Here is a 23,814-nt window from a genome sequence, read left to right as displayed (position 1 = left end):
GGGCTAGAAACTCTGCTTCTTCTTCCTCTTCCCCATTTTTTTTCTGCTCGATTGTTCATTTCTTTCTTAATCTTGCTAGTCTCACTTTTGCCTACAATGTCTTTCTTGTCATGTATGTTCTGTCATTGGATGTTTGTCTAGTGTTACATGTAAAAGTTGTGTTTTTTGGCTTGAGATGTTGTGTATCAGAATGAGAGCTGCTGGATTTTTAAGTTATTATCTAATTATTTTATTAAAGTGAGTGGCCCATTCTGAATACACATCTGTACACACATCTGGATGTGTGTCTACATGTATGCGAGTCTGTGTGTGCTATGCGTATCAGCCTTCATGCCACTTGCCAGTGCACAAGCCTCGAGTAGCGCATCCTCCTGAAAGGACCTCTTATTTTGATTTAGCATTATTTAGCTCAGTGCCACCTCTCCATCTCCATTATTAAATCTAACCATCTGTCAGCCCTTCACATTTTGTTTTTTCATCACTTCCTCTCTCTCATCCCTCCATTTCTGCCTTTTGCTCCTCTTTCAATGCTTCTTTTTCCTCCTCACCCCATCTGGTCTTTAACCCCACATTCCTGTTCATCCATTTAATGAAGATCTCTCACATCCCACGCTCTCACATGCACACGCTGCAGTAGCACATCCCACACACAGCTATCATGAATGTGTCTGTGTGCGCCACGTACATGCAACGTGCTATTCATGCTTCTCAGCATTATACATTATATTAGGCAAAGGTTTGGGCACATGCACGTGGACATGGATGTGTGTGTGTGTGTGTGTGTGTGTGTGTGTGTGTGTGTGTGTGTGTGTGTGTGTGTGTGTGTGTGTGTGTGTGTGTGTGTGTGTGTGTGTGTGTGTGTGTGTGTGTGTGTGTGTGTGTGTGAAAACATCCCATTTGTTTATCAGCTTGAAAAGAGACTGAACGTGCAAACGGGGCTGTGAGCATGCCTGCACACAAGTGTGCGTAGGCGTGGGTGTCCATGCGTGTTACACTCATGCGCAGCATCGAGTGTCCATGCGTGTGTGTATGTATGGATTTGGTGTGAGTGTGTGTGCGTGAATGTGTCCCCCCCCTCCCGTTCCTCCCTGCGCAGTCGGTTCAGCAGGGAATGTGACTCTGGTTCCAGGAATAGCTGCCAGTCTGGACCCTGGAAACTCAGACGACAGAAATAGACGCTTACTTCCACTGCGGCGCACTCATTGCCTAGCAACAGGCTCCCCACACACTCGCCCCAAACCATTTCTAAAGGCGTCTTCTTCATTTGCTGCCGTCCCTGCTTGCCTCCTTTTTCTCCCTCTTCTCTTGTTTCTTCTTATAATCTCCAAATGTCCTTTTGTTCCTTTTGAAACTCTGAGCTCCTCTCATGGTCTTCTCCTCTTCCTGCTTTTTCTCCCGCTGGCTCATTAATGCCTAATGACACCTGACGCTTTTCAGTTGTAGCACCTGTCCAGTGCAAGCAAGCGGTCTCTCTCTGGCACTGGTTGCCCACCACCTTTCACCTCCTTCGACGCCAGCTACTGCTCAGAGGAACCAACATATTCTGCATTTTAAACAGTGTTGTTATATGACACACTGTTTATCCTTATTAAGTTTACACTAGTTATTATATACACAATGTGCAGATTTCTTTAGATTAAAAGCTGCAAAACAGTTTTAGATGAATGTAAAATAACAACATTGAGAACATTTATTTTGGTCTCCGATAAATTATTGATGCATTAATGCAACATGTAACAACAAAATTCAAGCCAGTTGTGATTTTAAATTTAAGATGAAGTCTGGGAAAACACTTACATAATAAATCTTGCAGTTCCTTGTCATGCTATTTTCTTACCGTGCCATCTTCCCTTTCACTGTCCCCGAAGCAATAGGTTGAATTTTTGCCTTCTGACTCTTCCATGAGCTGACTCCTCTTCTAATTTTCTCTCTCTGATGGCCTTCACTTCAACCACTGCTCCTTTCACTTCTTTGAAGGAGCTGCTCCTCTTTTTGCCTTTTCTAAGCTGTATAGGAACTTCTCTTCACTTGCCATCAAAGTGTACAGCTTTTGGTTTATGCTGACAAGTTCTATTTTGCTCTTTGTTTTTTAATTTCATTTTTTTTGACAGTACACTCACTTGTTGTTTTTTTGGTTACTTTATTTTCCTCCCCATCCCTCCTTCTTCTACCATCTGCTCATCCATCAATAAATTCATCCATCAATTGCCTGAGGACAGAAACGCAAGTCCAGCTCTACTGTCCAGTATATGGTGAGCATGCTATTTATGCATTTTGCCATGTCACTTCTTTTTTTGTTCCATCCCTTATGGTCTCCTTTCTTCCTTCTGTGTAATAGATTTGAGACTCCCTTCCTTCACTAACTTATTATTCTGTGGCACAGTGGGTGCCGATTCATAAATCATTTTTATTCAACAGCAGTCAGATGTCATGTAGGCACTTCTTGTTAAAAATGCTCTGGTGTACACGAGGTAATGCATTTTACATGACGGCAACAGCAGCACCTTGTTAGGAACTACAGAGGCTGAGTAGCTTCTGAGCGGCAACAGCTGCCATGTCACATAAAGAAAATGACAGCGTTAGAGCTGGGCGATATGAGATTTTTTCATATCACGATATGTTTTTTTCATTTCAGGCGATAACGATATCTATCACGATATAAGCCAAATAACTATATTTGTAAGATTTAAATGTGCCGTTGCTCACAAGTAAAATGTGAAATAATCAGCAGCTTGTTTTTAAATATTTATTTCCCATAATAAGTTCAACAGAGTAGATGTACTTAAGGAACATGAGACTTTTTCAGATAAATAAAGGCAAATATTGCAAACTACACAAAAGACAGCCGCTAAAGCGTTTAAGTTTCAAAATAGAACAAACAAAACAGACTAAATTGTCAATTCCACTTAGAAACAAAGTATTAATTCTAAAAATAAATCTTAGTTTGTTTTACAGAAGAACAGACAAAACTGACTAACTTTTGTCAATATCAAATAAACAGAACTAAAAGGAAATTCTCAATCTCTCCTTGTTGTATAGCTGAGCTTTTCAAACAGTTTTAACAGTTACTTTAGTCTGACAAAAGCCGAATGACGAATTAGCGCTTCCAGTCAGAGACTGAGGCTACGTCCACGCGTACACGGGTATTTTTGAAAACGGAGATTTTCCGTTTTCGTTTTAAAAAATAATCCCGTCCACACATAAAGGCAGAAATGAAGGAAAACGCTGCTATGAACATGCCAAAGCAGCAGGTGGCGCTAGATTCCTAACCGTGCAGAAATGTTGGCCAATCAGAAGTCTAGAAGCCTCGGTGGGAAAAAGTAAACAAAGCTGGGGCATAGAAGCAGAACCGAGTCGTATGTGTGGAGGGACAGTAACTGTGTGTATATGTAAGCATTTAAACACTGCAGAGAGTAGAATTAACAGTAACAGTATTGTAGAAATTCATTTCACCGAAACAATAACGTGGCGCACAGTGTGACGCATGCACCAGTTCATTGTATTTCCAGACTTGCTTTCGGCACAATTTACAGTGCACGCTACTGTTTTTTGTCAGACTTGAAATAGCCGAAATACCTTCCCACTACGGAACTTCTATGGCTCTTCCGTTCGACAATCTCTCCGGCATTGGAACCATCATCTGTTTTCTCTAGTCGGCACACTCATTTCCTCCATTATGCGCTGGCTCCATTACCCGCTGGCTGCTTCCCAAACAAACACACGTGCGGCTTGGCACTTGTGCTGTACGTAACAAGTCACGCGACGTGACGCTGCGGCTGTGATTGGTTCGGCTCTGCGCTACTTAATTTGGATCGGCCGACCTTTTTTTTTTTTTTTTTTTTTTAAAGAGGACAAGAGCGGCGAGGTCTATCGCGATAGCTTAATTTCTCTATCGAGTAAAAGTTATATCGCGATACATATCGTTATCGTTCTATCGCCCAGCTCTAGACAGCGTATACAGAAAGTTATATTTCATTGACAGAAAAAACCAGGCACAAGTCACAGCAATGGTCTCGCTTGATTGACAGGCCGGGATGATCGTTGCAAAGTACGGCGTCACGAGAATACTCTGAAAACGTAATGGAAGCAGGGTGTTTTAGTTCCATCAGAGTTACTCCAGGGATGTTGCTCCAGATCTGTCAGGCACACACTTTTAGAACGGAGCCAGTACTTGTAGTTTTGAGACAGAGCCCTTGAGTTTAACAAGGTGCATACTTCAAACAAGAGTAAAAGTATAATTATTTAATCCTCCACCTCTAAGAACGCTATAGTTTTCACCTACTACGCTGAATCTGTAACCTATGCTGACCATTCACAGAGCAGATGCTGCAGCAGCCGGGCAGCATATGAAATTCCATACAAAACATGTTGAATATTAAATATTGTTTAATAAGGGTTTCATCCAGTGTGTTACAAGCCCAGCAGCCCACCTGGCCTAAGGTGACTCCCCACGAGGCTCCGGAGTTAAGTTAGCTCAGGACTCTTATTAACCTACTGTTCCTGTTAGCTATACTTCCATCTATTCAAAAACAACTTAGGGAAAAAAACTATAATAGGATTACAAATGAATAAAGAACCAGGCAAATATCAGAACCTAATACTGTTCAGCTGATATTCATGCACTAATGTCCAGTAATTACTGATTACAGTAGGCTAGGTCATTGATTGCTGTGGCTCGGTTCTCTCTCGCTGTTACAGGCTGTAAACGGGAAATCAACTCCTCACTTGACTCGTTACCCACGGTGTTTGCAGAGGCCAACATGCATGTGCATCAGAATTGGCCATTGCAGCGGCTCAGCATACTTTACTGTAGATAAACATTAGTGTGCTATTTTTCCAGTGTACTACTCACAGTGTATCAATGTATTTACTGCCACATTAACCTGTGAACATTGCTATATGAGGCTTGAGCAGAATATACAGTATGTGGTTCACATATGCCACTGAGTTCTCCTCTGCAAATGTAAAAATAGACCAGTCTTTTACTTTTAAGCAAGGCGCGCATGTTCCTTTTACACAGAAATGGGTCAAAAAGTGTTCCAGTTTTTAAATTAAGCTTCTGGTATACTGGAAATGACTCCAGCGTGTGCACTTATTTTGTCAGTACCAGCTTGACTTTAGACAGTCTCAGGTAGCGTTTAGATGTTTACTTATTTGTTTTAAACAAACTTGGGAGAAAAAAGCAGGTTTATAGCACAGTACTGCATCCAAACGCTGAAGACACGATCACAAAACAACAGCCTGGCTTTGCCTGACTAAACACAACATGCAGTACATGCAGTACAAAAGTCTGATCTAGGGCACATACACTCTGTGAATGGTCCATGTACCCTACATCCTCAGTGTCATACTTGGAGGATTTAAAATGAAACAGGAATTTGCATAAGAATATTAAACCACACAGAATTACTAGTTTCAGTTCACTTATTTCTGACCCCTAACTTCTTGCCCTGCCGTTACGCAGAAGGAACCTTTTTTTCCTCTCTGATCTTCTGATCTGGCTCATCCTTTACCACACTTGTCATCTCTTCTGCACCTTTCCCTCCTTTGTTCTTCCTGTACCCATCCTGGAAACCTCGTGTGGATACTTTAACCCCCTTTTAACCCTCATCTATGGTTATAATTGTCTGTGATCACTCCTGATGTCCGGTGTTCTGTTTCATAATTTAGAAATTATCTAATGGACATTTTGCTTTCAAGATGACAATGATTGGCAGTCGTCTCCACAACTGGCGAGCCGTAGCACTGCTGTCATCATTCCTTCTTTTTTTTTTCTTTTTTTTCTTTCAATGCCTCCCTGAAGTGTTAGCAGTTTTCTCTCCACAAACACACATGACGTAAATGCTAAGGCCCCGAGTTGATACTGCAAACACGCTCTGACTAAGACGGCTCACGATGGTATCGTTGCTTTGAGGAATGCATTTCATCGTCACAAAGGCAGCGGAGTGACAGCCACTTTGTTTGGTGTAATTTGTGTGTGAGTGTGGAGATTTGTTTGGGAGTGGCTGTGTGTGGGTTACTGTATGGGTGCTTAAAATTTCTATATGTCAGCTTATTGTCAGCTAACACCAGCTTTTACTTGCTGTTTAGTGCGTGCTTGCATTATGTGGTGTTTTCGCACCATATGTGTGCTGGCATCCTCTCCTCTTCTCTCTCCTCTCCTCTCCTCTCGTCTCCTCTGAGTAAGCCCAGTGGCTTAAAAAATTCATATTATGGTAAACATACACACCCACAACCACACACACATCAGTCTTCATCTTTCCATCTTGAAAGTCAGTGTTAAAGAGTCACCATTACAGTCACTCTGATTCAGCACTGCTGCAGCACCAAGATTACCAAACATTTTGTTTTATTGAATCTTCTGGGCTTGTTTAAAAATGTGCACTTTTAAATTCTCATATATTGTGCTTATCTAATTAATGTTAGGTGGAATCATTCACTAGCTTGGCAGCACACCAACATCATGCCATATCTTAGCCAAGTCTTAATAGGGGATTAGGTAATCCTCCTGATTACTTAAGACCTCTTGAAATTTCACTTACAAGCAAGATTGCTTGCATTTTACTGTATCAACTCACATAATTACCATTGACGTAATTGTAGCTTATTCACTGTCACACCCAGGGCTTGATCCTTTGTAGGGTTTAAACTGGATATTTCCCCCCCAGCAGGATTACAAATGTAATGTAGATTCAATGCAAAAATAATTTAGATCAATCTACGCTCCAAAGAGCCGGCCGCTCTTTGATGTTTGATCTTCAAAAGAGCATTTCATCCAGGCTTCTAAAGGTGATTCACTACGGCCAAACGGCACGTCTTGATGTGGAATCCCAAGCAGGGGAAGTCACTTGTGACATCACGATGATGTCAGAGTACCCCTCAGCCCGTGGTGTCACCTGAGAATTACAGATCAGTCTTGAGAGTGAACGTTTTAGGATAATCCCTTCACAGTTGCTGCGTCTGCCTGCCACCTTCAGGCCTCACTGGGATGCACACCTACATGTATCCTACTACTTTGCTCTGATCCGCACGGTACAAATTAAATAAATGTAACACAGAACAGCAGATAAATTCTGAACGATGAATATCAAAATGTTGCATTGAGTTTTTACTGAATGAAAAGACAAATCCTAACTCTTTACCTTACATGAGAGCCACTAAGGTGAGACCCTCAAAGTTGATTCTGTCAAAGAGACATATATGTGCTAATTCCAAAAACACACGAGCACAAGCATGGACACACACTCACAAGCCCACCTCTTGCTGTTGTTAACACTCTTGTTGTGTCTCCTCCTTTTCCTTACCTTTCCTTTCCTTTCCTGCACAGCCCCAGACAAACAGCACCAAAAACAGCATAGTCACCAGCCCCAAAGGAAACATCCCTTCACCCGCTCTGGTATTTATCTCCTAACCCGCCCTTCACCTGTGTGTTTGTGTGTGCCCGACTTCCCGCCGCCCTTATGTCCTTTAAGACCCTTACCTTCACCCTATCCCACACCTTTTCCTTCACCTTTGTGTGTTTTTCTTTTCTGTCCATTCTTGTTGGTTTTGTTTGGTCTTTATCGAGCCACTGAGATGGCCAAAGCAGTCGGGTAGGTCGTAAACCAGCAGTCGTGTCAGGAAGCATTTTCCCACGGCAGTTGGGAATGCTTTGTGACTTGGACTCGGGTTGATAGTCTACCGCCATGTTGTTTTCTCTGTCAGTGTAAGTTTGCCAAAGACAAATAGACAACCAGTGCCTGCAGGGACTGTCACTGCGATTTACCCCCTTCCTCCTGTATTGAAGCTGTCCCCCACCGTGTCAGTCCAAAGGTCTGCAGATTGTCCTTCCAGCGAAAAAAATTCCACCTGTGGATTTTAGAGAATTCCTCTGTAAAATTGGCTGATGTTTTGGAATAAAAACCTGTAAGCTAAAAAGGCCCACAGTATTCAGTCTTGTTTGTCAGCTTGTTAGAAAAAACATGTTTGAACTAAATCCAGCTACTCTCTTGCCTATGGATTTGTCTTTTATGTCAAAAAATGATGTTAAGTCCATTGTCAAATAGTTGGGAAAATTCAGCGATATTGCGAGTGAGGTTTTCTTATGGAACAGAAATGGGGAGTTCTAGTTTCCCTTTGGGAATCTTTATTGTTCTGATTACTATATATACACAGGGCAGCAGTTTGGCTTTATGTTCTAGAGGGCACTCTAGTAATCTCACCAAAGTAGATACAGTAGGATGCAAAGGTTTGGGCAACCTTGTTAATAGACATTATTTTCCTGTATAAATTGTTGGTTGTTACAATAAAAAATGTCAGTTAAATATATCATATAGGAGACACACACAGTGACATTTGAGAAGTGAAATGAAGTTTATTGGATTTATAGAAAGTGTGCAATAATTGTTTAAACAAAATCAGGCAGGTGCATAAATTTGGGCACCACAAAAAAAGAAATGAAATCGATATTTAGTAGATCCGCCATTGGCAGAAATTACAGCCTCTAAACGCTTCCTGTAGCTTCCAATGAGAGTCTGAATTGTGGTTGAAGGTATTTTGGACCATTCCTCTTTACAAAACATCTCTAGTTCATTCAGGTTTGATGGCTTCCGAGCATGGACAGCTCTCTTTAACTCACACCACAGATTTTCAATAATATTCAGGTCTGTGGACTAAGATGGCCATTCCAGAACGTTGTACTTGTTCCTCTGCATGAATGCCTTGGTGGATTTTGAGCTGTTTTTCGGGTCGTTGTCTTGTTGAAAGATCCAGCCCCGGCGCAGCTTCAGCTTTGTCACTGATTCCTGGACATTGGTCTCCAGAATCTGCTGATACTGAGTGGAATCCATGTGTCCCTCAACTTTGACAAGATTCCCAGTCCCTGCACTGGCCACACAGCCCCACAGCATGATGGAACCACCACCATATTTTACTGTAGATGTTTTTCTTGGAATGCTGTGTTCTTTTTCCTTTATGCATAACACCCTTGTTATGCCCAAATAACTCTATTTTAGTTTCATCAGTCCACAGCACCTTATTCCAGAATGAAGAGTTGTTTTGAGACCCCCCCCCCCATGTTGCTACTCTTCAGAGAAAATTAAAAGAGGAGGGAAACTTACAATTGTCCCCTTTAAATACTCTTTCTCATTATTGGATTCACCTGTGTATGTAGGTCAGGGGTCACTGAGCTTACCAAGCCAATTTTAGGTCCAATAATTAGTTCTAAAGGTTTTAGAATCAATAAAATGACAACAGTGCCAAAATTTTGTTTAAACAATTATTGCACACTTTCTGTAAATCCAATAAACTTCATTTCACTTCTCAAATATCACTGTGTGTTTCTCCTATACGATATATTTAACTGACATTTTTTATTGTAACAACCAACGATTTATACAGGAAAATAATGTCTATTAACAAGGTTGCCCAAACTTTTGCATCCCACTGTATATAACACAGCAGTAAGTGAGCCAGTTCCATTTAGCATCATGTGTAGCTATATGAGCTTTTTTTTTTTTTTTTTTTTTTTCCACAACAGAACGTTTTTCTTTTTGCCAATGTGTGTGTTTCTGTTTGACTACATGTGATGCTAACTTTAGCACTCTGCTTGGCACATGTACAATGACTCACATTCAGGGTTTGAATGGAAGTTCACATTTACGTGTTTCAAAGTCTTTGTGGTAGTGTGGGTTCAAGCATGGAGGACAGGTGTTTATTGCTGATCCTTGAAGGGAATAGAAAGTAGGAGGGCGGCTGCAATAATCGCACTGTTACCAGGGACTTCATCTAGTTTGTGTTCAGCCATTTGGTGCATTATCTCCTTAATTACAGCAGGGGACTGACATTCTTCCCACCTGGAAGCAGTAGGCAGGTGGTAGTAAATCCACATGAATATATGTTTATATATATGAATACATTAGTGCTTCGTTTAAATGAATTCCTTCTAGAGTGAAAAAGGGGAAATCATTTAATTAGCTGCACAGCAAAAGCATCCCTAGTAAAGCATCAGTGTTAATGTGGGGTCAACAGGGACGTGTCACCATCGAACCCTTCCCCCATCTGATGATGCCATCAGCACGTGTCCCCCCCCCCTAATCTGCAAACCCCAGGTACTTTGTTCTCACTCATCGTCTTGTCCCACGTTGCCACCGGTGTCTGTTGCCCTAGGAGATGGTTGCCTTGACAACACCACTATCATCACCAGGGAGACAGCTGATGATTGGTCATCACAGAGGTGTCACTTCCTGGCGGGGGGGCTACACAGGATATTCTACATCGAGTGACAGCTCCTAGTAGAGGGAGAAAATATCTCTGTCTCCAGTCTGAGTCATCAGCAATCAGTGGCTACTGTGTGAACTTGAGAGGAGGCAAGCCTTTGAGGGTTTCAAGACAAAGGTCAAGTACTGGTGTAAATGTGGTAAAACTATAACTGTTATAGCAAAAAGTGGCAAAGAAAGAGTACAGCTTTGTACCTCATGTGGTGATTTGCAAGCTGCAGTACAAGTGCTAAAGGAGATACTTCTGCAGTATCGAGGTGGTACGTGGACAGAATTGCACAGTGAATATGAAAAACAAAACAAAATTGCAGTGTAATTTAGGGTTTTTTGTTTTTTGGTGGATTTGAACAGCTTTTATCAGAAGATAGCATTGATAAACAGCAGAAAGTGAGACTCTAGATAAAAGCACTTTCATGGATTCAAATAAAGTAATTGCGAATTTTATTAATTACCAGATGAAATAATAGAAAATAGTCCAGATAAATTACTGAAATTGCAAATTAGAAAATGGAAAAATATATAGTAATGAATGATTTTTTATAAGGAAACTGTATGGCAAGCAGTTAAACTTAATTCTATATAGAGTATGTAGAAATATACTGAACTAGTTTGCTGAAATGATTGATAAAAAGTTGCAATTCATTAGCTAGACGTAACTACAAGCAAAATGGTTAAAATAGCCAAAAGTATAAATTAATAAGTAAAATTGCTAGATTAAAAGTATACATTGAAATTGTTAGCTAAAATAAGCGATTGGAAGTGGTCCCTGCACATAATGAGTAGTGTTTAAATGGAGACTATGCCTATACCTAAATGGTCATCATTCAGAAATGGTAAGCTAAATGCTTTGAGTAACTGGTGAGGTGAGAGTGGTTTGGGTCTGCCTGACAGGGTTTGGGGTATGTCAGATAAAAGATAAAACTTGGGAACCACTACCTTGCTGTACTTTAAGAGACAGCTTAGTTTCAGCATGAAGTTTAGTGTTGGTAGCAGCAAAATTAGCATGACAAATTGTTATATGGCTAATCCTGTTGAGTGATTGAGCCATTTCTTTGCACATAGTCCTGAACAACAATAGCTGTTTCTGATTAAATTCCATTTCAAAAAGGACCCTGAAATGATGCCAGCGTCTGCCCGGCAGTGATCGCCGTTTCTGTTGAGACGAGTGTGAAAGAACAGAATGACCCGTTTTTCATCTTGTGGGGCATCTGAGTCTTTCTGCTGGGTATGCCAATGTTTTGCAAGATGTTGAGGCCATTTTCTTTTAATCTGTCACATTATATTTTATGCATATTGTATGAGCTGGCTGATTTTTTTGTCATTATGCCTTTGTCCCTTTCGATTTGCTATTTCTGTGTTTTGGCATGCATTTCCATCTTTTCAGGCATAGAAAACAGTTTGAAATTATGCATGCACAGCAAGGTGGTGCAGAAATAAGGAGTACCCATGTAAACAAAAGCCTAGATAAGTTAAAGTTCAAAAAGATGTCACAGCTTTGAGTGCAACTTCATGCCATCTCTTCCCTTAGGCTGTGTACTTACTCCGTGTATGTGTGTATTTGCACTTGTATTACTTATGTTGTGGGGACATATGTAGAGCTGTTTATATTACGGGGACTCGCCTCCGTTTTGAGATTTTAAAAAACAGGTCATCAGATTTTAGTGTAAGGATGTAGGATAAAATGATGGTCGCAGTAGTTGGGGCGCAGTGTGGGTCAAGTCTTCAGGAAAAGAAGAACAGTCAGTGTAATGTCCTCTGAAGTGATGCAAAAAAACACTGTGTGTGTGTGAATTTGCGTGAGCACTGATGTGCCCATTGCAGATTAGAGTGTGTGTGTGTGTGTGTGTGTGTGTGTGTGTGTGTGTGTGTGTGTGTACAGGCAACAGAACTGACTCCAAATTACAGTCTTCAGTTCATCCACCCACTCTATGACTTTGGAGGATTCTCCCCTCTCTTTTCTGCCATCCTTAACAAGCACTTTCTCTTCATACAACATTCATGTCACTCTTTCTGGTACACTTGGTTCATTTATATTTACGTTTATGTCAAATTCTGCTCTCTTCCTTTCCCTCCCTCTCTTTCTCTTCCACTTTTTCTTTACTTGCTCTCTTTTATTTCATCTTCCTTCATCTCCCCTCCTCATTTTCCTCTTCCTCCAGGAACCTCAGACAACTGTCATCCATAATCCGGTGGACAGGACAAAGGTATACGTCATTCCCCAGTCCAGACCTCTTCTTTCTCCTGCTCTGTCATTCTCCTCCTCTTCCTTACCTTCTCCTCTCCTTTGATATTTTTTTTCATGCTGCATCTGTGCGAGTGCAACATGGCTTTGTGCACTTGTCTATGTGTGTAACTAAATATTAATCTCAGATAAAAGTCTGTCTGAAGGGAACAGGTGCTAGGTAGCGAATGTTGTTTACCCCAACAACCAAACTTGTGTTAGTCTGCCACCAAGGGGGACCTCAACACACGCATGTATTAGGATTAAGGGAATTCTAACTATACTTAATGTCTATTCAAGTGAGAATAGTGGCAGTCCTTATAAGCTTAGCTGTTATATTTTAGCCAATGAATGGAACCTGAGACTGGTGTCTTTGGATCTTTAAGACTGTTATATTCAGCATTCAGCATTGTAATTTATTTATATATATGATATAGGTAAAACTTTTTATTTGCATTATACTGACTGATGGTGTCTCGTTGTACCCTCTCTTACTGTCATATAATCTCTTAAAAGTTGCTGGTGTAACCAGTGTGAATGTGTATGTGTTTATAGCTTGTGCATGAACATGCATGCCTTTGCAGTAAGATCACTTCCTCATAGGCATGACTGAGGTGTTTTTCCCGAGTTGTTATACCCAAAGTGAGAAGTAGCAGAACTTTGTTTGAAAGAGATATTCATGTTTTTTAATAAAGCGCAGTGATCTTTTGATTGTGGGTCAGTTATATGTGTGAAATACAGTACATGACTTTGAATTCTCACTCTCTAAGCTCAAACAGAGGCTATGCAGGAAGGCGATGAAAGTATGTGGAAGATTAGTCTTCAGTGCAGTTTATGTTTTCACACCCGCCTGGTTTAAAGAAGCACACTTGACCTCTTTAGCACTTACTCACTCAGCTCTGTCCATCTGGTAAGTTAAGTTTGATAGATTCTGGACTTTGTGAGGCAACAATAAAGAGGAGTCGAGATCAAGTAAATGCGAGGCTTCAATATGTGACCCGAGAAATGAATGTCGCATAAAAGAACAAAGAAAATAAATTCACCATATTTACACAATGAATAGTTTTCAAAGGAGGGTCAAACAAAATGAATAAGATGCAGAATGTTACAGGAAACATCTCAATGATTCAAACCAAAGAAAACAAACTGTAGGCGTAATCACACTTTTACTTATATTTCAAATAGTTGACAATCCTTTCCACACTTCTTTCCTTCGCATTCACATGAAAACAGTTTTTCTTTTCGCTCTTCCTCTCCGGTCAGGCCACCAGCTGCTCTTTAAAAGGCTATGTATGAAACCACTTTGGTGCTTTGTGCTCGTGAGGCTGTTAGCACACGTGCATGCTTCTAATGAGGTCACAGAGTCTCTCAACTCTTCATGCAGGGGAATTTAGGCCCATTTAATCTTCTAATTGGAAATGAGAAACTCCTCCTCTGGCAAAAGCCTAAGAAGAGGGAGACAGCCAGCCAGGCAGGCAAGCAGGCAGACGGGTAGATGATTAGATTTGAGGGATGCAGCCCCTGATTAAGATGACAACATATCGCCCTGTGAGAATCTGTTCTGTCTACTAGCGTTATTGAAATGGAAAGCAGTTTCTGTCAGTTTTAGCATGATATAAGTGCTCCCACTGAAGCAAAGGCATCATTTGTCCACTTGGTGCAGTACACAGATAGGACGAAGCTGCATGAGTAGAAGAAAAGAGGTTTGAGTGTAAAAAGGTTAAATATAGACTGACACTTTTAAGTTTTTGAATTGTTAATGCAAAAATAAGTAAACAAATAATAGTTACAAAGGCTGGATGATAGTAACTAACGTATTTGCAGTTCGATTTTGTGTTTTGCTTATGAACTAAATCCACAGTAAGTAACTGGTCTTGGTGTATTTTACGCTGTTTTGGGTTTGTAAAGACATGACATGGCAACATAGGGTGCCCCCTGCTGGCCAGTCTTGTGTCTGTGTACATCAAGTCTCATTGCCCTTCTTGTGACGTCCCTCTTCATGTGCATTCAGCGCGAATGTGTGCCCTGTCATGGCCGAACCTTAGCTAACTGTTTATCTCTGATCTCCAGGAATCGTCGGACAGCAGCAACACCACTGTGGAGGACGAAGATGTGAAAGGTAAGACTGCAAATAAAAGGAGAAGCTGTTTGCTCCGAATGAAAAGTCACAACACTCCAGGGGTCTTGACCAGTTTTGGATCATCACTTGACATTTCCAGGCTTTTGTTTGTCACTGCAGTCAGTCAGTGAACAACTTGTGTGACAGCTGAACTTAATGTGCATCTAGTAATCAAAAATTTCAGGAGCCAGAAAAGTAAGTTTTTAAACAACAGAAACACTAAAACTGTTCATTACAAGTCGATGACAACCGTGTGACAGCGCACTTTAATGGAATATGTTGGAGATTTGGCTGATTGCCTTTCAGTTGTTAAGTTCTCAGCTTTATAATGGTGGATTTTGACAGGCTCTGTTATTGCTCTTTAGTTGCTGGGAAAATGGATTCTCCTTGCGGTGAAAGCTGCTCTTTGTTACTGACATAATTGTACCTGAATGAATGCCTCTTTATGAAATTGCTACAATTTTTAAAAGCTTAAAAATTACAGTCAAATGTACTGAGGGTCTAGGGAGGCTCTTAATACTTACATGCTCTGCTTTGCATGAGCTTCTCTTGTTTATTAGACTGTGTTATCACGAGCCTTGGGGCAGAAATTTTTTTTTTTGATGCCAACTGCTGACAAACTCTCATGCGACCGGCTTTGTCTTCATAGTGGCTTCGAGTGGAATGAAGAGCGTAATGACTGGATTTATTTAAAATTCTGTTGCTTTGCAGAAGGCTGAGCAGCACATGCTATATGTACTAAAAGGGTTATTGTTTAAAAAGAGTCCTAGATGCACATCATGTGTGGTGCACATGCAGTAGATTAGCTCTAATTTAGTCATCTGGCTCACGTCTAACCTCTTACTGATTCCTCACGGAGCTCTATAACGAAGACATGTATGGTTATGATTTTGTGTGTTTGAGATGTGAGACGAGGGCTGTGAAATGTAAGAGGCCTTGTAATGCTGTTGTGGTTTGGCTCAAAAGTGTTTGGCTGAAATCTTAATACTGAGGAGCACACACCCCTTAAATACCAACATGCCTGTGTGGGGTGTCAGCTTTTGGAGCTGTGTAGTTGTGGCTGTGTGTGCGTGTGTCACTTGGCTAGTGTTGCGAGAGAGGAAAAAAACACTCTTTCAAAGGCGTATCACACATATCAGCAAATAACTCCACAAAGTGTTTTTGTGTCTAGCCTTTTGTGTCCACTCGGTGTGTGTTTTTCTCTTGTGTTACTGTGAAAGCATAATTTCAGCTTATCTATACCAACACACTCAAACACCCCTGTTCTCCACATCTCAGCTGAGTACAATGCATCTAAATCGGGTCATGAATGTCTCATTTTGGTGCCAAGCATACAGAACAGGATGTGCGCTTCCATCTCCTCCTCCTCATCGTCCTCCTCCTCCTCCCTACAGAGGTTTTGCTGCTATGTCACAAATTCCCTAGCAACCGCAGAAGAGCCATCATGTAGGTCTCGTAGAAAAAAAATGTTGGAAACAGTACTCCGAATGCTTTTATTATAGTTGCTTATTACCTCTGCCAAGGAAGCGATGTGATCAGGGCGTTTGCCAGCACAAAACTTGCTCCAACTTGCTGGATTTGAATTAAAATTTTAGCACCAAGTTGGGAGTGATTAGTGTTTCGAGTTAATGCATCCTAAAAGTTTTTCAAAAGAAGATTTAACCTTTTCTTCATATATTCAAAAAGACCTATTAAGTTGAAATAAGAAAAGTTGGGAGACATTATCTCGATGTTCTAGAGGAAATATCAAAAATTGATCCTGATCCAGTTATCCTCCTGGAGTCAGGAGATCGGTTCATACAGAGGTGTGCAGTTTAGGATTCATGTTACTTTGATGGCTCTGAAGTCAATTAATGTGTTGTACTAAATGATACATGAAACTAATTTATTATTGAGACCATAAAATCAGTAGAAATGTGTTTATTGAAGTCATAAATCAAGCGAGAAGTAATTTTATCGTACATTTCTCCAGTCACTCTTTTTATAAACAGAGGTGTAGCACCCTGCTGGCTGTCAAGAAGGGTGCAGGTTTAGTCTTTTTAATCTATCAGTTTTTTAAAAAAAAATTGATGCAGTTCCAGTAAATTTGGTCTTTTGGCGCTTTGATTAATTTGTCTGAAATCTTTCAGTGAACTGATTGGAAGTGTTTCTGTACTGCACCTTAGTCAAATTGTCATCCAATGTCAAATGATGTGCCTAAACGTTAGCATTAAAACAAACGTTATGAAGGTAGGGCATCTTGACAGAACATTGTATCGCCTGGAAAAACTTTATGCACAAAGGAAGTACTGTATACTACTGTACTTTTCCTGCATCATCCCCCTACTCTAAATTGGAGCGCCACCACCCCACCCCTCTGGCAGAAGTGGAGGGGGCTAGGACACCTTTGGATGGAAGTCTGGGCTAAAGGGAGAGGTGTCTAAACTTAGCACCAGTGGCAGGAAACCGAGACGGAGCTCCCGGAGAGGTGTTAAAGACAAACCGCTCGGCTAGCGCCACCCTTGGATAGCAATAGTTTGAGGGCTCTTAGGGAGCTAACACTCAGATTGCTCAGAGAAAACTACAAGAACCAGGTGAGTGTGGCGTGTTTGGTTGGAGTAGTTTGTCTCTCGCTTGGCTTTATAGGATCTTCTTGTGAGGTCAGTGCTCGACAGCTGGCTTGTAACCCAACACCTGCACTGGCCTTCAGAGCATCTGAGTACATATCTGTTTTGTTAGCCTCAATAAGTCTGTAGAAGCGAATATGTTGCATGCAGCTTTCTGAGGGCTGATTGCTGTTTTCAGTCATTAATTTACATGTTTTTGTGTTAGAATTTGAAGGGTTATTGGGTGTTAATTTAATAATCCCAGTATTCTTCTTATTTGACATCTGTTGAATTAACTGTCCATCGCTGGAATATTTATGCTCTGCACTTCCAAGATATCGCTTGTCAGTCACCTACTGTTGGTTGCACACTGACAGATTTTTCTTGGTTTCCCCTCATTATACTTGGTTTCTGTACTTAGCACAACTAATTTTAGTGATAACAGAAAAATGTCAAAATTACTGTTGCAGAAGGTGTGGATTGTTTAATAGTTGGTCTGTGAATTTCATGTAATTGTGTTTAAGTGGGTGTACTTCCAGTGGCAGCAAATTCCTTGTTTCCCTGCAGGGGCCTTTTCTTTCCCTCTATTTGTCAATGAGTTGTTCGCGTGCCAGCTGATTAAACAGACAAGCGATAATGAGTAACATCCAACTCTCTCTCATTATCATCATGGCCATCACTGTTGTCATCATTCGTCCTCTGCTTACTGGCAAGACTCCCATTGAAGTCTCAGTAAAACCTCTCATGCAGCGGCAGCCGCAGTTGTAAATCCTGCCAAAATGGAGTCATTAACTGAGATAACGAGAAAAAGGCTTCTTTTTTTCCCTCTTTTTTTTTTTTTTTTTTTCCCTCTTGCTCAATCTATTGACAGACTGCTGTGCCAAATAGTAGCAGTAATTTTTCTGAAAAAGTAAAGACAGACTGCGCTCATCACATTCATCTGCCCCCTTCATGCCATCTCATATGTAGTTCCAACCGTTCCTCACTGGGACATTTCTGTTTTTGTGTGCAAAGTATGAATATGGCTCTCATCTCTCTTGTGATATATATATATATATATATATATATATATATATATATATATATATATATATATATATATATATATATATATATATATATATATATATATATATATATATATATATATATATATATATGTGTGTGTGTGTGTGTGTGTGTGTGTGTGTGTGTGTGTTAGGGAAGAGCTTAGACAACAGCTCGCTTAAGGCGCAGTCCAGCACAAGCTCCCAACCTGATAGCTCTCACAGCTCCTCAGCTGCTGTGCACTGTAAGTCAGCATGGCCGCCAAATGCCTATAACGCATTCAAAAAGTTGACTAAATCACTTTCTGCGTGTTTTGCTTGTATTAAAAACAGTCCTCGCTTATATTAAAAGCATGCATCTGCTGCTGTGTAGAGCCACTAAATCCCTGCAACGCCTTGACTTAGAAAGCCTTGTCTCTATTTCTGCATCAGTCTGAAATTAACAACTTAAATACAGAAAAGGGAAAAGTTCTATAAACCACCAGAGTGCTCTGTAGCATATCGCTCCTCTACCGTCCCTTCCTCCCACCTTGTGCCACCTACACCACATAGGATTAGGACAACTCTTTGTCTCCCTCAATTGGATGTTCATGGAATAACAACACAGTGCGACTGCTTTCCAGTTCTTGGCATGAACCCTGTCTTATGTTTCTTTCACTGTCTTTGTTTGAGTTTAACTTTGTCTTGAAGAGCTCTGATAATGTAGTCAGCACCGTAGCGCTACATCAAATGATGTGTCATTTGATATATTCATGTAAATAAATATAGATCTTTTTTTTTTCACATTAGTCTGAGAGGACTGCTTGTCTTAGTGCTCTCCTAGACAAACTTTCATTCGTGCGGTTACATTTAAGTGTCATTCCTCATGTTCCTCCGTTCCTAAATTCAGCTGCCGCAAAGTTCGCTGACCTGCTGGGCTCAGTGCGTAGGGGATCAGGGCCCGTAGCTGACGGAGAAGGGAGAGCCAACACTCCACCTCCCTCTGCCCTCTCTGCCCCCTCCCCTCCACACACCCCGGTAGTCCCCATGCAGAGTAAGTAGAAAAGAGCGACAACAGACAGAGAAAACTAAATGAGAAATATATGTATAAGTTAGCATCTTCCTCTTGCTCTCATTTATTGCCAAGATGATGCATGAAAAGATGCACTGATACTGATCTGATTTTCATGTGCTATTTTGGGAAAGATGAGGAGGAATTAAAACTGCTGTTTTTTCACAGCTGTTTTCTGGATATTTCTGTAGTCCCTTTAACAGTTTTAAAAATAACCTTTATAGTTGCAGGAGAGATATAAATAAAGCTTATCCGTCTAAAGCGACCTCAAAATGCAGTCTCAAAATATATGTAGTGCAAATGGGGTTTTTTAATTTAAAAATGTCAATATTTATTGCATAATCATCACATAGTATTACTTTTGTATCCTGACATGTTTTTAGTTCAGTGTTACATTGTTTTAAATTTGAGCTTTCTTACATTTCACACATTTAATTAATTATTTAAATAAATGTGCACTTTAACATGTCAGACTGATGATAAATCATTCTTAAGACTTTATATGTAATCTTGCCGTACAAAGGCAGCTAAACCTTGCAGATCTATGATGGTCTATCTATGATTACCTGTAAAATTACTCTGCATAATTTAAGTTCACTGTACTGTTATAGTGAACTATAGTTCCTGAAGGGATTTCCTTGTTTATTCATTCCTCTCTTCTCCTTGTCTCTACCACCTTCTGACAATGTTTTTAATCTGTTTCTATGCGTTCCTCCTTCACCCATCCATCCATCCATCCATCCATCCATCTTGCCTGGACTGCACTCAGTGTCTCGGCTCACAGACCTGGTAAGCAGCGTTCGCAGGGCGCCGGCGGCCCCTGCGCCCGAAGTCGATGCTGCGCCGGTACCTAGTGCCAGGCCTACCCCTCCACATGCACACACCACTTCCCCACCTCCCCCTCACACCCCCTCCAGCCCTCCCCTGTCTTCCTCCCAGAGTGAGTACTTAGTGAGCCAAACCCCAACCCTGCGCATGGTATCCAGTCAGGAGCCCTTATCAAATGACGTGTTAGGATTTCACAGGGCGCCTGTTTGGTAGTTTGTGTTCTGATTGTGCGAACAGGTGTATATGGAGTGAAGTACTTTGTGTTTAATGTGATGCACTTTACTTCTGAGCCTTATTAACCTCCTGTGTGCTGCTCCACAGAGAGCACCGCTAACAGCACAGAGGATCTGTGTGTGTTGACTCACTGTTATGCCCTTAAATATATAGGTGACACGGTTTGTGGTGATGTAAAGAGAAGCCTGGTGTGTGCTCATGTTAAGGTGTGTTTGACAGTGTCCAGGATCACATGATCACCCGGCCTCTTGTATGTGTCTCTGTGGCGTGTATGAATTAACCTGCTGCTGCTACATTTTGCTCATTGATTTATTTTCTCAGTTTTTCTAGCGTAGCTGGTGCGCTAACTGCCTTTGCCTGAGCATCTGTTTGGTGTAAATGAGTTAAAACTGTGTTTAAATGACCTGAAGTTAAATGAGCTAACATTGATGGCTCTTGTGTTTGCCTCTGAATAACTTTTGCTCGTACATGTTCACTGCAGCACGCAAGCAAGAAATTATCAAGATAACCGAACAGCTGATAGAGGCCATCAACAACGGAGACTTTGAGGCATACGCGTGAGTCTCTTTTTGTATGTACTAGGTAGTTTCTGTGGTTTAAAGTTAGTGTTTGGCATCTTTAAAATGCGCTCATGTGTGCTCTTCAGTAAGATCTGCGACCCTGGACTGACTTCATTTGAGCCGGAGGCCCTGGGCAACCTGGTAGAGGGAATGGATTTCCACAGATTCTACTTTGAGAACCGTAAGATTAATAGATACATTTGATGAAAAGCATATTTGCCTAAACCACAAACCGAGATTAATACAGACGAATACTCCACGGCAGCGCTTACATTTACACTTGGATGAGTGTGTACTGGTAACACAATATATGCTTTTGTATGTTTACCTACTTTTTTCCTGCTTCCTGGTATTGTGAATTAATTTCCATTGATATAACTAAATTGAATCATCAGTAGTAACACTGGTCCTGTCATTATTGTAGTTGTGCCATCGTATTTGATGACGTTGTCCTCATCATCCTTTCAGTTTTGGCTAAGAACAGCAAGCCGATCCACACCACCATCCTGAACCCCCATGTGCACCTGATCGGCGAGGATGCAGCCTGCATCGCCTACATCCGCCTGACTCAGTTTGTTGACGGCCAGGGTCGGCCGCGGTCCAGCCAGTCAGAGGAGACTCGTGTCTGGCATCGCAGAGACAGCAAGTGGCAGAACATCCACTTCCACTGCTCAGGCGCACCAGCTGCGCCACTCCAGTAAGGTATGGACTGAGTAAACTGAAAGCAGAAGGATTTGTTCCAGTTCCATGTGTATTTTCTTGGACCTTACCAGTGTACCTTTACATGATTGATAGTTTAAGTTAAAAAAGGATTTTTTTAAAAACTGCATCTTGGTGCACCTCCTGGGCTCTGAATCAAGCTGTTTCTCTTACTGTAAGCCAAATTCCTTGTGATTGGCTGCCCCTCATAAACGTAAAGTTTAAACAGTAGATGCTCACAGCTCTCATTGACACTCTCTTTGAAATAATGCAGAGCCAAGAGCAGAAGAAAAGTATTGAGTACTCAAAGTATTCCTGAGCTTTTTGCTCACCTGTTATACGCTGAACCTGTTATGCCAAAGTGAATTGATATCAGCACCCACCTCTGTATATTTTCAACTGGAAATAAAGAAAAAGACCCTTAATCAGTTTGCTATGAACAGCTCTTTATATAACCAGACTGATTTTTTTTAATCCTTGGGTGCATTTTGGTTTGTTCTCTTTGATTGTTTATACTGTTTAATAGTAGAAAGGGTAAGCATGTGAGAATCCACATCATATCAGATTTACCGATGTGCAAACTAAGTGCAGTGGTGTGATGTGTGCTGCTTTCTGCACGCTCTGTCCAGGCAGCTCTCTCTCTGGAGTATTTTCATTAGTGTGAACACATCCAAAGCAGGCTAATTCCTGCTGTGGGCTACACATTATGTGAGAAAGGACAAAATATTCCAACCTGATTCTCCTAAAATTTATAAACATTCTTGTGTCGAAACTGCAAGATGTGCATGCTTGTTAGTCGCCTTTCAATTGCACAGCTTCCTGGAACAAAGTGTGATGATTAGGGCTGCTCGATTATGGCAAAAATGATAATCACGATTATTTTCACTGAAATTGAGATCACGATTATTTGACGATATTTATTTAACCCTTTAAGACCTACTATAGAACCAAGTCCACCAGAGCTTATATTTTTTTTTTTACATGCTGTAGTGCCATTTGTGGGAGCATTTCAAGTTGCTATACATCAATACAACTGTTATAGCCCATATTTTAATAATATGTATGCATTAAGTGCATAGTAATTACATAAATTGCAAAAAAGTGCAATAAACTACAAAAAAAATTGAAAATCGCTTTTGTTTTGTTTACATATATTTCTACTTGGAGAAATTTAAGAGGCTTATCCCTCAAAACTTTAAATACAATAAAGTTGCAAAAAATAGTTTCCCACCACAGGAAATTTATTTTGAGTGTCTTCATAGTTTTATTTTGGAGATACAGCAATTTTTATATACTGCAGGAAAAACAAAAAACAATCCTATGATGCAAATTTGCAAAGAAAACAGCAGGTGCATCATTTCACTGTGGGAAGTGTTACGAACAGCTGATAGGAACGGCAAAGCGTGTTTCTGGAATATTATGTTTTTGTTCCTGCAAGCGCTTTTTATGCAATTTTTGCAAAGCTATATGTGGAACGAAACCGTGACCGAGGACAAGCTGATGGCATCAGATGTAAGTACAACTCCTCCGGTTTCATATGCAAAACAAATTATTGCGCTAGCTTACACGGTTCAGGTTCTACAGGGATTTAACAATAGTTACGCAAAACGGAGCGTGCTGCTCTGACCGGCTTTAAAGGGTTAACAATGACTTTAAAAAATAATATAAAATAGTGTGCAACACCACTGAAGTTTTTTTTTTTTTTTAAACTCTCTTTTCAACCAACGGCAGTCACTCTCCAAATAACTTCTGCTTAGCTTTCCGAGCTTCCCTCGGGTCCTCTTAATCAGCGGTCTCCAACCTTTTTTGCGCCACGGACCGGTTTATGCCCGACAATATTTTCACGGACCGGCCTTTAAGGTGTCGCGGATAAATGAGGGAGGGGCTAATAATCGGCTCAGTCATTTTTAATGATCGTTGAAAGCCCAGATCATAATCGTGATTAAAATTCGATTAATTGAGCAGCCCTAGTGTGATGTTCGATTGGATCAATGTGGCAATAGTAGTAACAGGCTGGTGCATTCACTAATAACACGTGGGCATCGTGTGTGCTGCCTCCTGTGTGCTATATCCATATATTATTCAGGGCAGATGCATCAGAAGTGGCTATTTCCTGTTGTGTGCTACATGTGAGAAACAGCTGAGGAAAATATTCCAGCTCGATTCGACTAACAGTTGTTATGAATCCACTAAATCCATTTACCAGTGTTTTAAA

General features: G+C 40.8%; 1 protein-coding gene across 32 annotated transcripts in view; it reads left to right on the top strand.

The window, feature by feature from the left end:
* The window catches only part of camk2b1 (calcium/calmodulin-dependent protein kinase (CaM kinase) II beta 1), an 80,941-nt gene that overhangs the window by 52,322 nt on the left and 4,805 nt on the right, over positions 1-23,814 (top strand). For 5 of the 32 annotated variants that reach the window (XM_076891145.1, XM_004566657.3, XM_004566653.3 and 2 more), the window contains 6 exons: positions 7,328-7,396; positions 12,416-12,460; positions 14,548-14,596; positions 20,822-20,897; positions 20,987-21,081; positions 21,369-21,602. In XM_076891145.1, the coding sequence (XP_076747260.1) occupies positions 7,328-7,396; positions 12,416-12,460; positions 14,548-14,596; positions 20,822-20,897; positions 20,987-21,081; positions 21,369-21,601 (567 nt within the window). In that variant the 3' untranslated portion in view covers position 21,602. Of the gene's footprint in view, positions 1-2,219; positions 2,253-7,327; positions 7,397-12,415; positions 12,461-14,547; positions 14,597-18,382; positions 18,473-20,821; positions 20,898-20,986; positions 21,082-21,368; positions 21,603-23,814 lie in introns of all 32 variants that reach the window. The other 27 variants (XM_076891148.1, XM_004566662.3, XM_004566655.3 and 24 more) reach the window with 12 other exon arrangements.

This window comes from Maylandia zebra, linkage group LG12 (genome assembly GCF_041146795.1).
Source record: "Maylandia zebra isolate NMK-2024a linkage group LG12, Mzebra_GT3a, whole genome shotgun sequence".
Classification (NCBI taxonomy): domain Eukaryota; kingdom Metazoa; phylum Chordata; class Actinopteri; order Cichliformes; family Cichlidae; genus Maylandia; species Maylandia zebra.
The sequence above is the reverse complement of the archived record's forward strand: the minus strand, read 5'-3'. Positions and strand labels throughout refer to the sequence as shown.